The sequence below is a fragment of the Meles meles genome, chromosome 1 (assembly GCF_922984935.1).
Source record: "Meles meles chromosome 1, mMelMel3.1 paternal haplotype, whole genome shotgun sequence".
Taxonomy (NCBI): domain Eukaryota; kingdom Metazoa; phylum Chordata; class Mammalia; order Carnivora; family Mustelidae; genus Meles; species Meles meles.
This window is the reverse complement of record NC_060066.1, coordinates 16,155,898-16,169,702: the sequence shown is the minus strand read 5'-3', so window position 1 is coordinate 16,169,702 and position 13,805 is coordinate 16,155,898. Positions and strand designations below refer to the sequence as shown.

The following is a 13,805-nucleotide window of genomic DNA, read 5'->3' as shown; positions in this document are numbered from 1 at the left end:
GGGAACTCATTACCTTCTCTAGGCGTCTGACCCAGTGCTTGGTCAAATCTAATTGCCAGAAACTTCATTTTGTGCTGGACTGCAATGAACCCATCAGGCTTGCCCTGTAGGTCCAAATTGTGCTAATTGGACAATGCCAGGGACTTTGAGTGACAGACGAGCACTGTTTCCGCCTCGGCCTCCGTGCAGAATTCAGATAAAAGGATTATCACAGCAGCCAAGAACTTAAGGCCTCTTAAAGCTAAAAAAAGCTAAGGGAAAACAGCTATTTTTTCTTCCTTCATCCTTTTTACCAAACTTCCAAACCTTTCCCAACCTGTGTCTTTCCTGGGTCTTCCCTCCAAATCCCTTTCATCTCATCATCACGCCAAGCTGTCAACAACATGGAAGTCAGTTCTGAATTTTGACCAGCCAGCTCTCCCATGGGACACCAGATTCGATGCAAGTGGTGGCTGCTTTATTTATAAGCATTTACCTCTAGACTCACTGAAATGTTCCAGGCTCAAACCCTGTTACTTGTCCAATGCTAGCTCCCAGGTGCACCAGGAAGATGGAGCACATGTTCAAAAAGCACCAAGACCAAGAAGACACATCCAAAACAAACAAGTGAGGCCAATGCTCACAGAAAACCGGGTTATGGGTGACAATTCTCCTGCCCTTATCATGAAATGGCTTTGCGCTTTTCACCAGAACTGGGAAGACATATTTGAGAAATGTCAAAGCTTAAAAAACTGTCTAGTCCTTGCCGCCCTTCCACCAAACACTCCAGCTCTCTGAATATATTTTTCTCTTATTCCAAATGAGAACTGACCATTTAGGAAAGGAGGAAATTTGGTGTTGGGAACGCTTCCCTAAAAATTGTCCCAAGCATACACCAAACCCAGAAGAACCTCATGGGAAAAACAAAAATATTTTATCAGTTGTGACACAACAAATTCAAAAAGCTGGCATCAAGAATAGTCTGGAAAGACTGCCACCATCTCAAGTTCGAGACCCTAGATTTTTAGGTCTTAGGAAAATGTCACAAATGCCTACAAAGTGGATGCAGCTAGATTTTTCTCTGCACGTTCCCAGTCTGCGCTGGAAGAGCCGAACTGGGTCACAGATCTCACAGGGGGCCTGTGTGTGGGTGACAGCAGGCAGGGAGGTGGGCAGAGGCCACGCTGCCCTGGTCTGGTTTTCCCTAGGGAGCCCCCACACTCATGAACTCCGTGAAAACTCCCTCTATACCACACAGGCTCCCACTGCAGCCATTTCTAACATCCTCACAAGGCTTAATAAAGGGTTTCAGAGATTATAGGCTGTGAAAGATGAAGGAGAAAAGGACGTAATTTCTGTAATAATTACTCTAGTAGGATATTTGCATGAAGGCTTTTATGCATGATCCCGAGGCTTCCAAGAAATTTATAGGTTTCATTACAACACACAATAGGCATGGAAACTGTCAAATTTTGGGAGACAAAGGTGGGGGGAGGGAACAAGTCAAGTACAACTTTGCAAGGGCCTCAAATTAAGAGATATTCTGCACTTGAAGACTTTAATTCAGATGGATGCTACGTGCTCCTGCTCCCCAGGGCCATATGCAACGAGGTCTGAATTAAATGCTTTCGGCTTCAAAGTCAAAACCAAGCACGTGCTTGTTTCCCCAAAGTAATGCTATTAATGGCAGAATGTGTAGAGTTACCTTTTTTTGCTTTCTTCTGCAGTTTCAGCGTATCTGAGGACTTCTTTTTTATCTCTTGGCGAGCTTTTTTATATTCTAAAAAAAAGCAGAATATTGAGTCATTTTACCACTTTGCTCAATGGAAAACATTCTAAGGAAGAACCATTACTTTCACCAGAGAAAGCAGAAACGACGATACGCAATACAGAGCTTTATCCAGAACGCCGTATGATAACAATCTCATGCTGACATTTTATAGCACGGGGGTTATTAACATAAAAGACCACAAAATGCGCCTTGGTCTTTTCCTGATAGCATTCACTCATATCAGCTGTGAAGGAAGACGTCATTTGGGGGGATATTTTACTAAAAGTGAAAAATCCATAATTTCTCGGCTCACAAATCAGGAAATTGTAAAATAGGACTTGCTTTCCCGAAGTCCCAACTTCGCAGTGTTTTGCTCAAAAAAGAATCCATGTGGCAAGACGCTGGGCAGATGCTGCAATTCAGCAAAGAGCCCCAAGACCCCAGCGTGAGAGACCGGACGGCGTGGGGGCAAACTGGGGAAGGCCCAGGTGCCTTAGCCTTCCTCTCGCACTGGGGCCAAGGCAGGCACTAGACCCGGAGGAGGGGCGGCCCACGTGCAGACGACACGTCCCCCCAAACGATGGCTTCCTCCTCCCCCACCAGTCTACCCCTGCTCCTGGACGCCCGCTTCTGTCGGTGCCGCCGTCACGCAGACGCGGACATCTGAAACGACAACAGCTCTGACCTTCTCTCCTCCTTTGCTGCCCTCATATTCAAGTAACTGCCTCCTCGGCCAGTTCCCTCGCAGCCTTCCTGGACGCCTCCCTTCCCCGAGCCCCATGCCACCACTCCCGGGCCCTCGCCACAAGGGCTCTGGGGACCTGCTGGCGCCAGCCCTTCATTCTGGCCTCCTCCCGCCTCCAGGCTCCCCAATGCCTTCCCTCCCCAGCACGCAGTGCAGGTCGCAGGACAACGTCTCCTGCCCTTCCCCGCTGCCAGCACCCCAGCCTCTGGGCCCAGGAAGACCAACTGGGAGGCATCTGCCTGCACCCCTCTGCCCCCAGGGCCTGGCATGCGCGGTGCAGAGTCGCCTGCGTTGAAGCACATTCCAGTGGGTGGCGGTCCTGGGCAGGACACCCAGGTTAGCTCCTCTCTTGAGAGGCTGGCTTTCGAAATGTGCCAGAATGCCTTCCGTGTGAGACTTTGGCATCGAAGCCTGTCGTCACCGTCCAGGTCTCACTCAACGATCGCAACTAACACCTCGGAGAGCCTGGGCCATCAGCCGCTGAGGGAGGTTTCAGGGGCCCTTAACCTCCAGCGCTGAAATGGGAGAAGCGGAACCAGAGGGAACCCTGACGGGGGACGCCAGCAGGGGCCCAAGGCGGCGGCCGGCCACACCGGTGGCTCTGCCGGGAGCACGCGCTGCCGGGCAGCGGACAGCCGCGCCCCGTACCTTTCGCGTGGTCTTTATCCAGCTGGTTGGCCACTTTCTTCCATTCTTCCATCTGCTCTTGAAGCGGGTTTATCAGACAATCAATCAAAGCACTTTTTCCCAAAAAAGGAAAGAAAAGGAGAAATTAAACAGATACATTCGTGGTGAAGGTTCATACTCGGTTGTCAAAACTACGGAAATCATGACAACCGGGTGCCAGACAAGGCAGTACCTAAGCCCAAGTTCACGTCCAAATCCCGCCATTTCATAACAACCTGATTCTCAGAATGCCCTCCAGGGATTGGCAGGGGGCCGTCACCATGACTGGATGGGGCGAGCCCTCTTCCCATTTCCCCGGCTCATACTCTCACTCTTATGTTCACAGGCATGGCTGCAGGCCAGGGGGTCACCCTTCTAGCTGCACCCCAGACCTCCTGCCTGACAGAAACTTGGAGGGCGGGACCCCAGTATTATTACATATTATATTTCTTAAAGAAACGCACATGACTCTGATGTGCCTTTGGGATGAGAAGTCATGAGTGTAGACCAAGTGTGGCCGGCCTGGGGGAGGAAAAGCTGAAGGGCCGGCTTCTGGATCAGAGCGGCGAAGGCATCCCCAGGTACGTCCCGTCATTCTGTGCACTGTCCCCAGGTGGCTCCCCACCCAGAGGAACTGTGCGAGGCATGGCCCCCCAGGAAGGAAAATGGATACGTTCCTACATCACCAAGATGTCGCAGGAAAATCAGGAAGTGCCCACAAATCACTCGAATCGCTCTGGTGAGAATTACTCCGAAGGTGCTCTCGGACTACTTTTTGACCGTGGGCCTCCTGAAAATCTTCAGGTTCTTGGTACAATTCCCTCCTTTCCTCGTCAGGGTTCTCCCCTCCCTCACGCATCCGCCAGCCATCAACACAGCGCACTCGCTTCTTTCTTCCAGGTCTCTGTTCAAATCGTCCTTCCGGACAGGCTCACTCCTAAACACCGGCATGGAACAGTGGCTGCCTGTCTCCTACCCATGGATTTCACCTCGTGACACTTCCCACCGCCTGACAAGGTGAGAGGGGTTGCGGCGTCTGGAGTATAAGCCCCGTGAGGACAGGGCACGGTCCTACTCACTGCCACGGCCCACGCCATAAGACATAAGCCATAAGACAGAGCGTGGCACACAGCAGGTGCTCCATAAACACCGCCCGCTGAACCGCTGTCTCCTCATGCCTCAGACGGGCTGGGGAACCCAGACTGGCCTGCAAATAAACCTGATGGCAAGCGGGACCGGAGGCACCGCAGGGCCCGGAAGCGAGCAGGAGGGAAGGCAGCAGGGTCCTCATGGGCTACCCGGGCGCCTTGTGCTAGAAATGTGTGGGCACTCCATGAATTTTCACAAGCACCCCATGTTACAGCAGCTGAGATTCCAACCAAGAGGCCAACACCTATGCAGCCTGCCCGGGGTTCAAACCTAGGCCTATCTGTCTCCAAGTCCAGCCACTTCCCGCCATGGTCTGCCACCTCCCACGGTGGCCCGGCCAGGAGGGGCAGAGGTCTCTCGTTAGCAATCCCTTGCCCAACTCACGATCCATCAAGCAGAATCGTTTGGTCTGCTTGGAAGAAGGCCCCCCTCACCAGAACACTGGTGACTCCAAGTCCCCGTGGGCAACCACTGCCAGTTCTGGGTGCTGGCAAGACAGACAAGAGGCGGGCAGCACGGAGGGTGGAGAGGATGCCCATGGGAAATGGAGGAGCAGCACGTGCCCACTCCCCGGCCCCGCGGCTCCCCTTCCAGAGGCTTCTGCAGAGAGCGGATATCCTGCTCTCACGGCAGCGGAGGGCCAGGAGAGATCCACCGGAGCACAAAGTGGGGTGTGGGCTCCAGCGGGCAGAACCCGGGCCATCTGGTCACCCGCTGCCTCCCCAGCGCCCAGACCAGAGCCTGGCACGCGGCAGACAGCCCATGAATACTTGCTCAGTGAGTGAGCAGCTCGATGGGCTGCAGGCATTTCAATGCTGCGGGAAACACACAGTGCTTCGGGCAAGGGCCTGCCCCTTCCCCGGCAACCAGCAAGGGCCGGCGAAATCCAGACCAAGATGCACCCCTCACCTGGAGAACTGCCTGAGCTTGGCTTCTATGCTCCTGTGTCTCATGCACATCCTGGTCAGGGCGGAGCCAATCTCCCTGGTGCCACCTGCAAAAGAAACACAGGCAGAGCTGAGCACAGGAGGCAAGCGGGAATCACGGAAAACCTGAAGAGAACGAAATCATCTAAAATAAGCCGGATTTCAGCACAGGGCGAAACCTAAGCCACTGCCTCTCGCTAGGCGTGTGTATATGTGTGCATGTGTGCACACACACACACACACACACGTAAATACATACGGTGACACGTTTGTCTATAATCAGCAGAATAAAAGGCACCTTGAGTCTATACAATGCCCGGTAGTACTTTCTGCTCTGATTTTCCCTAAACGCCGACTGTGACCCAGAAATCGATTTTACAACCCACTAACGGATCGGGACCAGCAATGTGGAAAATAATTTCTCAAGGAAGAAGATCAAAATAGTATCTGATATTGAAGGAAAAGCTGTTGTTTTGTTCGGTTTTGTTTTGCTTTCCACTTCTGGCAAAACAATCCCCTTAGCGTCATTTAGGACAGCTAATAAGGCCACTCGAGCTGTTTTAAGACGTGTAGTCTAGACTCCAAGCCATTCAGAGACAAGTGAGGCCAAAGAAAAATGAAATAGAGGAGTATTTTCTAAAGGTTTGGGTAAGGCTGGTGAAAGAGGTCCTCAGACACAACATATGTCAAAGTAAGCCTTAATTCAGTTTGATTTTCCCGAAATTCTTGTCACGCTGCTCCCTCTGGGCGTACTCTCTTCAAGATTATTTGTGAAAAGTTCCCCTCCTTCCCCCTGCTAGAAACAATGCCTGAATCAGCACTTGGGCGTGGGGGAGCACACTACAACCACAGATGGGCATCCAGCATCAAGCCCCAGAAAGCTCATTATGAATGTTATGAAAATACTAGGACTCATGAAATCGGGGCAGGGGGTGCAAACAAAGCACTATTTTTCACAGACAAGGCCTTCAAGGGAAAGCTGCCGGCACTGACGGTAGGTTCGACCAAACCAAGTGAACAGGGAAATATGTCCCTTATTCGTGGTAGTGACATTATTATGGTTCACATCTCCCCCTCAACCTGCTGTTCTAGAAACACCAACGTGCTATTTTGCAGTTCCTCCTATTTTCCGTTTTATTCTGCACAACTAACAGGTTTCCAGAACCAAAAAAAAAAAAAATAGTAATAAAAGTAATATGTATTAAATATTAATATTTCTATATCCTGTTTTAGTCTGAAAAGAGAAGCCTTCTAGAACAACTCTCCCGGTTCCTCTAAAACACAGTTTCTGGGGCGTCTGGGTGGCTCAGTGGGTTAAAGTTTCTGCCTTCGGCTCAGGTCATGATCCCAGGGTCCTGGGATTGTGCCCCACATCGGGCTCTCTGCTCAGCGGGGAGCCTGCTTCCTCCTCTCTCTCTGTCTCCTTGTGATCTCTGTCAAATAAATAAATAAAATCTTTAAAAAAAAAAAACAAAACACAGTTTCTTGGCCTGAATATGACTGACATGTGGGCCGGATGATTCTTTGGTGGGGGTGGGGGTGGGGGGTCCTCTGCATTGTAGGAAAATTAGCAGTATCCCTGGCCTTGACCTTCCACAAATCAGAAGCTGGCCCCCCATCTGTGACATCTAGACATGTCTCCACACAGTATGAAGTGTTCCCTGGGGAGCAAAAATCCCAGTCTGTGAAGCACCGTTGTAAGAAAACTGAGCAAGGGCTAAGGGTCACCTGAAGCTGGGCAGAATTCAGCCGGGAGTGCTGGTGAATGGGCGCCCTTTAGCCCCTGGCACCTGCAGCCACTAGAGGGAGGTAGAGACCACCGGGCAGCCCCATCCGCGGCGGCTCACCATGCTCCACCAGGGCAAACCAGTAGAGGGCGCCGTCTGCACGTGCGCTGTGGGCCTCCTGGGCTCTTGAGGTTCTCCCAAGCTTCTGCTGCTTTACGAGCAAAAGCCAGGAACACTTTATCCCCAGGGAAATATCTCCTATTTTTCCTGGGCCTTCATTTGATTAAAAGTTAATAACCTAGCCCTGCAAGGAAGCTGGCACCCTCATGCCCTGCTGGAAAGAATGTAAACCAGCCCTGTTCTGGAGGAGAACCCGGCAGCGTCCACCCAGGAAAGCCTTTAAAAACGAGTCCCCTCTTTCAACGTGGCGATTCTAGGTCTGGAAAATTAACCAGAGGAAACAACCAAGGACGACAGCAAATCCTTGCCCAGGAGGACGGTCCTCAAAGTGCTGCTGACAACAGTATAAACTGGAAGCGGACTCCCGTTCTAGGGGCCCTGGTGGATAAAGCAGAGACCACAGACCAGCGCGGGAGTGCCAGGCGGTCATCTACGCCGCAGGCTGGCGGCGGTGAAGGTCATGGGAAAGGGAGACATTTGGATAGAGCTCAGGCTGCACCAGGCCCAGGGAGAAGTGCCGTGCACCCAACGAACTCCCTCAATCCTCGAAACACTCCTGGTTCTGCAGGGACAATTATCCCCGTTTCCTAGATAGGAAAGGTGCCTTGTGGAATTTGTCCAAATTCTTTTTGGACATGTGACATATGAATTTTGTCCAAATTTGTCCAAAGTCATGCTGCTCGGAAGCGGGTTCCGACCCGGGCTGAGCCTCCAGGGCCTATGCATTTCCAGCATATGGCTCTGACTACAGACAGAGGAAGGCAGGGCAGGGGCAGAGCCAGGAGCCTAAATGAATACTGCTAAATTTACCTCCCGACACGCTCTGAGGGGCATTAGGCCTTTAAAGCCCGGCCCTCAAATTCCGGCGGTGGAGCCTAGAAATGTCGAGTCGGTACCAGACAACTGAGCTCCTGTGCTTGCTAAACCACCACCGAGATCACAACGGTGGGCAGCTGCTCCACGGATAACCCATGCCTTAGTTTCCTCAAGAGAGACTTCCAGGGTCGGAAAAGATCACTCAAGGTCACTTCCCTCACCCCATTTCTCTGCTCCATTATTTCTGCTACCTTCCCAGACATTTTCCATAGATGGCCACCGGTCACGTGTCACCCCCAGGAAAGCCAGAGGCTTCCCAGGAAGAGCTGCCCCGTGGGACAGTAACGAGCACTTCCTAAACAGGCTGTCGGTGCTCACCGCCCGGCCCCGGCAGCACAGGAAAGCCTGAGAGGGGAGGAAATAAAAACCACAAAGACAACTTCCAAACAGCAGCATCTCTGTCCCACTGACACAGGGCAGGAGACAGGCGGGTGACCCCTTCCACGGACCCCGGGGCTCGTCTGCTAGAATTACTGCTGATCGCAGCAACATGGGGCACCCTAAAAATAGCTCTATCTGTGGACGTGCTTAACATCTTACGCTCTTCCTGACCCTTGCTCAAACTTACCAAAAAAAAAAAAAAAAAATCAAGTTTGAAAAAGCTTCAGAGGAAACCGGCTTTAGCTACAAAGACAGAGCAGACATCTGGAAGGAATCCGATTTGACAGTGAGAATATTTATGGAATCAAATGGCTGAGACACTCAGCAGCTTGTGAGTGAGGACAAGATCTTACTTGTTTCTGGATTCCCCACACCCAGCACTGGTTCTGAAGGAAGGAGCCGCCATCTACCATTCTGAGAGCGATGATCGCTGGGCTGGCAAGCCCATACCTGGTGGCAAGCCCAGGGGCTGGTTCTGTCTTTTGTTCAATCTGTAAATCTTTGTGTGTCTTCCATGGACCCACGATAGAATATTCAAAATAAATACAAGGGTCTCCACTTAGAAAAGGTCGAGACTGATGCAAGTCCACCTAAAGAAACAATGGTGTATTTCCTTCCTATTGTTTTTATAAGTGATCACCACAAACTTACTGGCCTAAAGCCAGGCACATTTATTATCTTACAGTTCTGGAAGTCAGAAGCCCAAAATCACGGGGCTAAAATCAGGTGTCAGGAGGGCTGTGCTCCTTCTGGAGGTTCCAGGAGCGAACCTGTTCCCTGCCCTTTGCAGCCTCTAGGGGCTACGCTCGCTTCGGCAGCACACATGCAGCGTCTAGGGGCCGCCTGCGTCCATCCCTTGGCTTGTGGCCTCTTCCAGCACCTTCAAAGCCAGCTCAGCATCTTTGCTCTTCTCTGACCTCTGCACAGTCCTCTCATCTTCTCTTACACTGATCCTCTACGTCCTTCTTAGAAGAACCCTTGTGATTACACAGACCCAGCTGGAAAATCTAGGATAATCTCATCTCAAGATCCTTAACTGAATCACAACCGCAGAGTCCTTTTGCCTTGTACTGTTGGCAACACAGTCCCGGGTCCTGGGGATGAGGATGGAGACCCTTTCGGGGAGGGCATCAGTCTGCCCAGCAACACTGCATATGAGTTGCTAATTTGGAGAGTTTCCGGGGCACTCTGTGTCTCTCCAGAGCCCATCCATCCTCAGATGGTTAAGTCTGGACCAATGACCTAATCCCACCCCTTTGGCAGTGGCTGGTTCAGGGATGGGACAGAAGGTCTATGGAGAAAATGGCCCTGACCAGCTATCCTGATGGCCATGGGGACACCTGCCTTAGGATGAGATCTGTCCTCTGGACAGAACACAGAGGGCCTGGCATCCCCAGGGACCTCCCTGAGCCGACAAACTAACACACGGAGCCCAGGCAACCTCTGGACCTGGAGTTCCTGTTTTGCAAGAGGGTACGTTTTTATAGCATCTTCGATTCGGTTCTGTTTCTTGCCAGTTGAAAGGAGAGGAGGGCAAGGAGCACAGGCCTCCCGCGCTTCTCCGGAGCACTAGCAAGCAGCCTGCTGCTAAAAGAAACAGCTGCTGGGACACAAATACACTTCACAGCACAAGCCCTCATTCTTTCCAGTGTGGTGCATGGAAGCACCTTCTGCTGTGACAAGCAAAGGTTTTTATAATAAAGCAGCACAAAGTCGCTCGGTGATCTACAGTGCATGGATTGCAAAGGACACAATCGGTAGAGAAAGAAAAAAAAAAGAAAGTCCAGAGGCTAGACTAGCAGAGCACGCACGAATGCTGGGGCAGAATCCTATGTCTTGCACCTGAACACACTTAACCATTCCACAAATGCTTACTGGCTATTACACCCGTCTCCTAGGGCGGCCGCAACAAAGCACCCCGAACCAGCCGGCTTCAGACCACCACGATGTAGTGTCCCACACTTCATCGGTGTGACATGAAGGTGTGGGCAGGGCCGTGCTCCTGCAGAAACCCACAGGGGAGAATCATCTCCACCTCCTGCCTGCTGCTGGTGGTTACAGGCAACCCGGCGCTGGCCGATGCCTCACTCGTGTCTGTCGTGGTTGCCAGGGGACAGGCTCCTGGGTGTGTCTGTCTTCACACGAGGCACCTGTGAAGGCATTCCCTGCTCTGCATGTGTCTGTGTCCAAATTCTCCCTATGGAGACAGCAGCCGTACTGGATCAGGGCCCGCGCTAATGACCTCCCTCCACCCTGACCACACCTGCAGAGACCTCGTGTCCGGGTGCGGTCCCGTTCACAGGTGCTGGGGGTGGAGACTTCAACCTATCTCTTTGGGAGACTCAGTGCACCCCATAATAAGGGTCCACCATGCAGCAAGAAGTACAGTGACTCCAAAGATGACGACAAGGGCCTGACCCTTGAGGAGCCAGCGGACTGGTTGGGGCGGGGGGGGGGGGGACAGCTACGAAATGGCACAGGGACCGCAACCTTCACGCCATGCCGTGGGCTTGGTCTTCTTGTTCCCCCTTTATAAGCGGGAAAACTGGAGCTCGGGTGGGTGAACTAACTTGCTGAGGGCCACGGGGTTGGGAAGTGGGAGGGCTAAGATCCAAGCCCCACTTTCACTGACACCCAAAGGCCTTTTCCCACTATGATGAGCTGGACACGTCCCCACTGAGGACAAAGAGGCACATTAAAGTCACAAACAGAATACGAACTGCTTTATGCCATTCTGGGGACGACAAGGGAAAATAAGGAGACACTGAGCCATGGTCGTTCCCCACAAAAGTCCGACGGGGCCACGCCCTTCTCCCTGCAAGGTGCTACCAGGTGGCTGTGCGGAGAGGTGGCACAGTGGCACGCATCCGGCGGCCCCATCCTACCCCTCCACGCAGCCTCATTGGCAGGCGGCTTCCATCTCCCCACACAGCGGGGGACTAACGCGCCGGTCATGGTGGTGTCCCCGGCGTGCAGGTGGCCAGCGAGGGCTGAAAAGCCGGTCTGTGGGGCCCCGCTTCTGAGGAAGAAGAGGGGAGGGAAGGGGGAGGGGGAAGCAAGATTTAAGAAGCGCCCGGGTCGGAGCTCGGGGCCACAATAAGTCTCTGTGCTTGCCGGAGGCCCTCTGAAGGCTCAGTTGTTGGAAGCCTAATTAGCAGTCAGAAAGAGCCCCGGACAGGGGAAGGCTCCGGGAAGCCTCCCCAGGAGAGGGACGGGGCCGCTCACCTGCCACAGGGGTTCTCGAGCCCAGCAGGGCTCACGTCTGGGACCAGCTCCTTCTCTGTCATGCGGGGCTGGCCCGAGCACTGTGGGGCGTCCCGCGGCGTCCATCCCTGACCCTCCAGGTGCCAGCAGCCCGCCCCACGTCAGGATGACCAGGAATGTCTCCGGACATTACCAAATGTCTCCTGGGCTTGGGCGGGGGGGCCAGAATCACCCCTGTTGAGAACCACCAGTCAAGGGGAACAGTGACCTTCTCCCATAAGGACGGTGCTCTGATCTGGGCGCTGGGCCTGGGGAAGCCACAGCTCTCCTCTGTCCCAGGACGGCAGCGCCCACCCCCCCGCCCCGCCCTGCAGAGGAGGTGACAGGCACCCCCTGCTCATGTGGAGAAACTACCCCACTTGCCATTAGAGAAACAGTAATTCCCAAACACGCAACGGACATTCCCCATAAAGTCAACAGGCACTGACCCCCTCCCTGACAGCCCTAGGGACCACTGATTGCACCAGAGGCAGCTTATGTTCCCGTGTAAAATACCAGAAGGATCCACGCAGCCATGAAAGGGAGGAGGACAGGTGCCCGCTCCCAGGCACAGAAGCCCCACCGTCCATGCAGCTGGGAAGGGCTCCTTCACGGGACCAACACGGGCGCAGAGGAACAGGGGCGTGGAACACAAAAGTGACCTCTAGCCGCTCAACGGCTCGTGCCTTCTGTCTGGACACAGGCCAGCGAAGCACTGACAGCCCCACAGTGTCTCTGAAGATCGGTGACATGGGACCCTATCTATACACAGGTGCCACACTCTGGAGCCCGGCGGGGGCTCCGTCCTCGTGCATGGAGATGCATGAAACCACCTCCCGCGTCCACACAGTTGAAGTTGACGAGATCCAAGAGCAGTGGCTGTGTGTGGCTCCCGGGCACACGGGCACCAAACACGCCAGATACGCCACTTGTATCAAGTAAGACGGTCACCCGCCCCTGCGACATGTTTGTATCAGGAACCTTTTCCCAAAATCTATCTGCTTTCATGCACACCAGATCGCACCTGTTGTGGTATGTGACCCCGGCCCCTCCCCCACTGACCTCAAAGGAGTTCTGGAGGCCCTGCCCCAGCCACACTCCACACCCCCAGCCCCAGAGCCGCCCACCTGAGTGACATCGAGGCTCCACACAGCCTGCGGGCCACGGAGCCCCACGGTAGCATGCTCACCGTGGCTGACCTGACGTCGTGGCAGCTCCCTGCCATGTCCCAAATTAACACGGGGATCAAGAAGAAAAGCAATAGCGACACAGGGTTAAGAGAGAGGCTTCGAAGTGAACCGATGTGGGTTCAAAGCCCAGCTCAGCCCCCCCACTCGCTGTGGGGCCTCGGAAAGGGTCTAACTTGCTTACACTCAAATGTGGGAGACTGTTTGCTAGTAAACGGCGCTGCCGACTCCGGTCTCGGGTCTCTGTTGCGCGCACCACACCCGAAGGCATCACCTGTGAGTCAGAGTTTGGGCTTCCTGTGAAACAGCCCGAGTGTCCCAGTTACAAGTTTTCACAATCCTGTCCCCGATCTTTCACAACCGCCTCATCCGCATGCCATCCGACGGTGGTCTTTCTTTTTAAGAAGCGACTCGTTTCTATCCCCTATTTCAAGCACGCCACTTATTTTGCAGAAATATCCGCTCTGGATTTGACATGCACATTGCGAAGATTTATATACCTTATAATTAAATAATTTAACAGTGGTCCCTACTGTGTGGATCCACAGAGAAAAGCCTGCCAGCTATGAGCTTGCTAAAGGCGGGGGTTGGTACAGTTTCTAGAGAAATACGGAGCACTGGTTACATCGACGGGCACATTAAGAAGGGCTCTGGTGTGGCAATAATCAGCCACGTCCTCCAGGAAGGCAGAGGCCAGAGTGATTCTGCCCACATCGATGTGCCAGCCACCAGAGCGTGGCCCTCACTTCTCCCACGTGGAATACGGCCCTTCGCCAAGAAGCTGGCTAATGAGAACATGGAAAGCAAGTTAACAGGACAAAGGTGCTTTCTACAAAAGCCCGGGTTATTCCTTCTTTCCAGGCATCTCAGGAGACCAGAGGCTGAGAAGAGTGGTCCAGAGGGTCTGCCTTGGAAAGGCCTGCTTGTCCTTAGTTATGCATCAACAAAGCGGTCATTTGATGGAACTCAGGGCTG

The 13,805-nt window shown here is 53.3% G+C and overlaps 1 protein-coding gene across 13 annotated transcripts in view; it reads right to left on the bottom strand.

The window, feature by feature from the left end:
- Positions 1-13,805, bottom strand: part of MTSS1 (MTSS I-BAR domain containing 1) — a 160,160-nt gene that overhangs the window by 28,341 nt on the left and 118,014 nt on the right. For all 13 annotated transcript variants that reach the window (XM_046019593.1, XM_046019655.1, XM_046019583.1 and 10 more), the window contains 3 exons: positions 5,220-5,304; positions 3,144-3,235; positions 1,685-1,759 (listed from right to left, as the gene is read on the bottom strand). In XM_046019593.1, the coding sequence (XP_045875549.1) occupies positions 1,685-1,759; positions 3,144-3,235; positions 5,220-5,304 (252 nt within the window). The remainder of the gene's footprint in view (positions 1-1,684; positions 1,760-3,143; positions 3,236-5,219; positions 5,305-13,805) is intronic.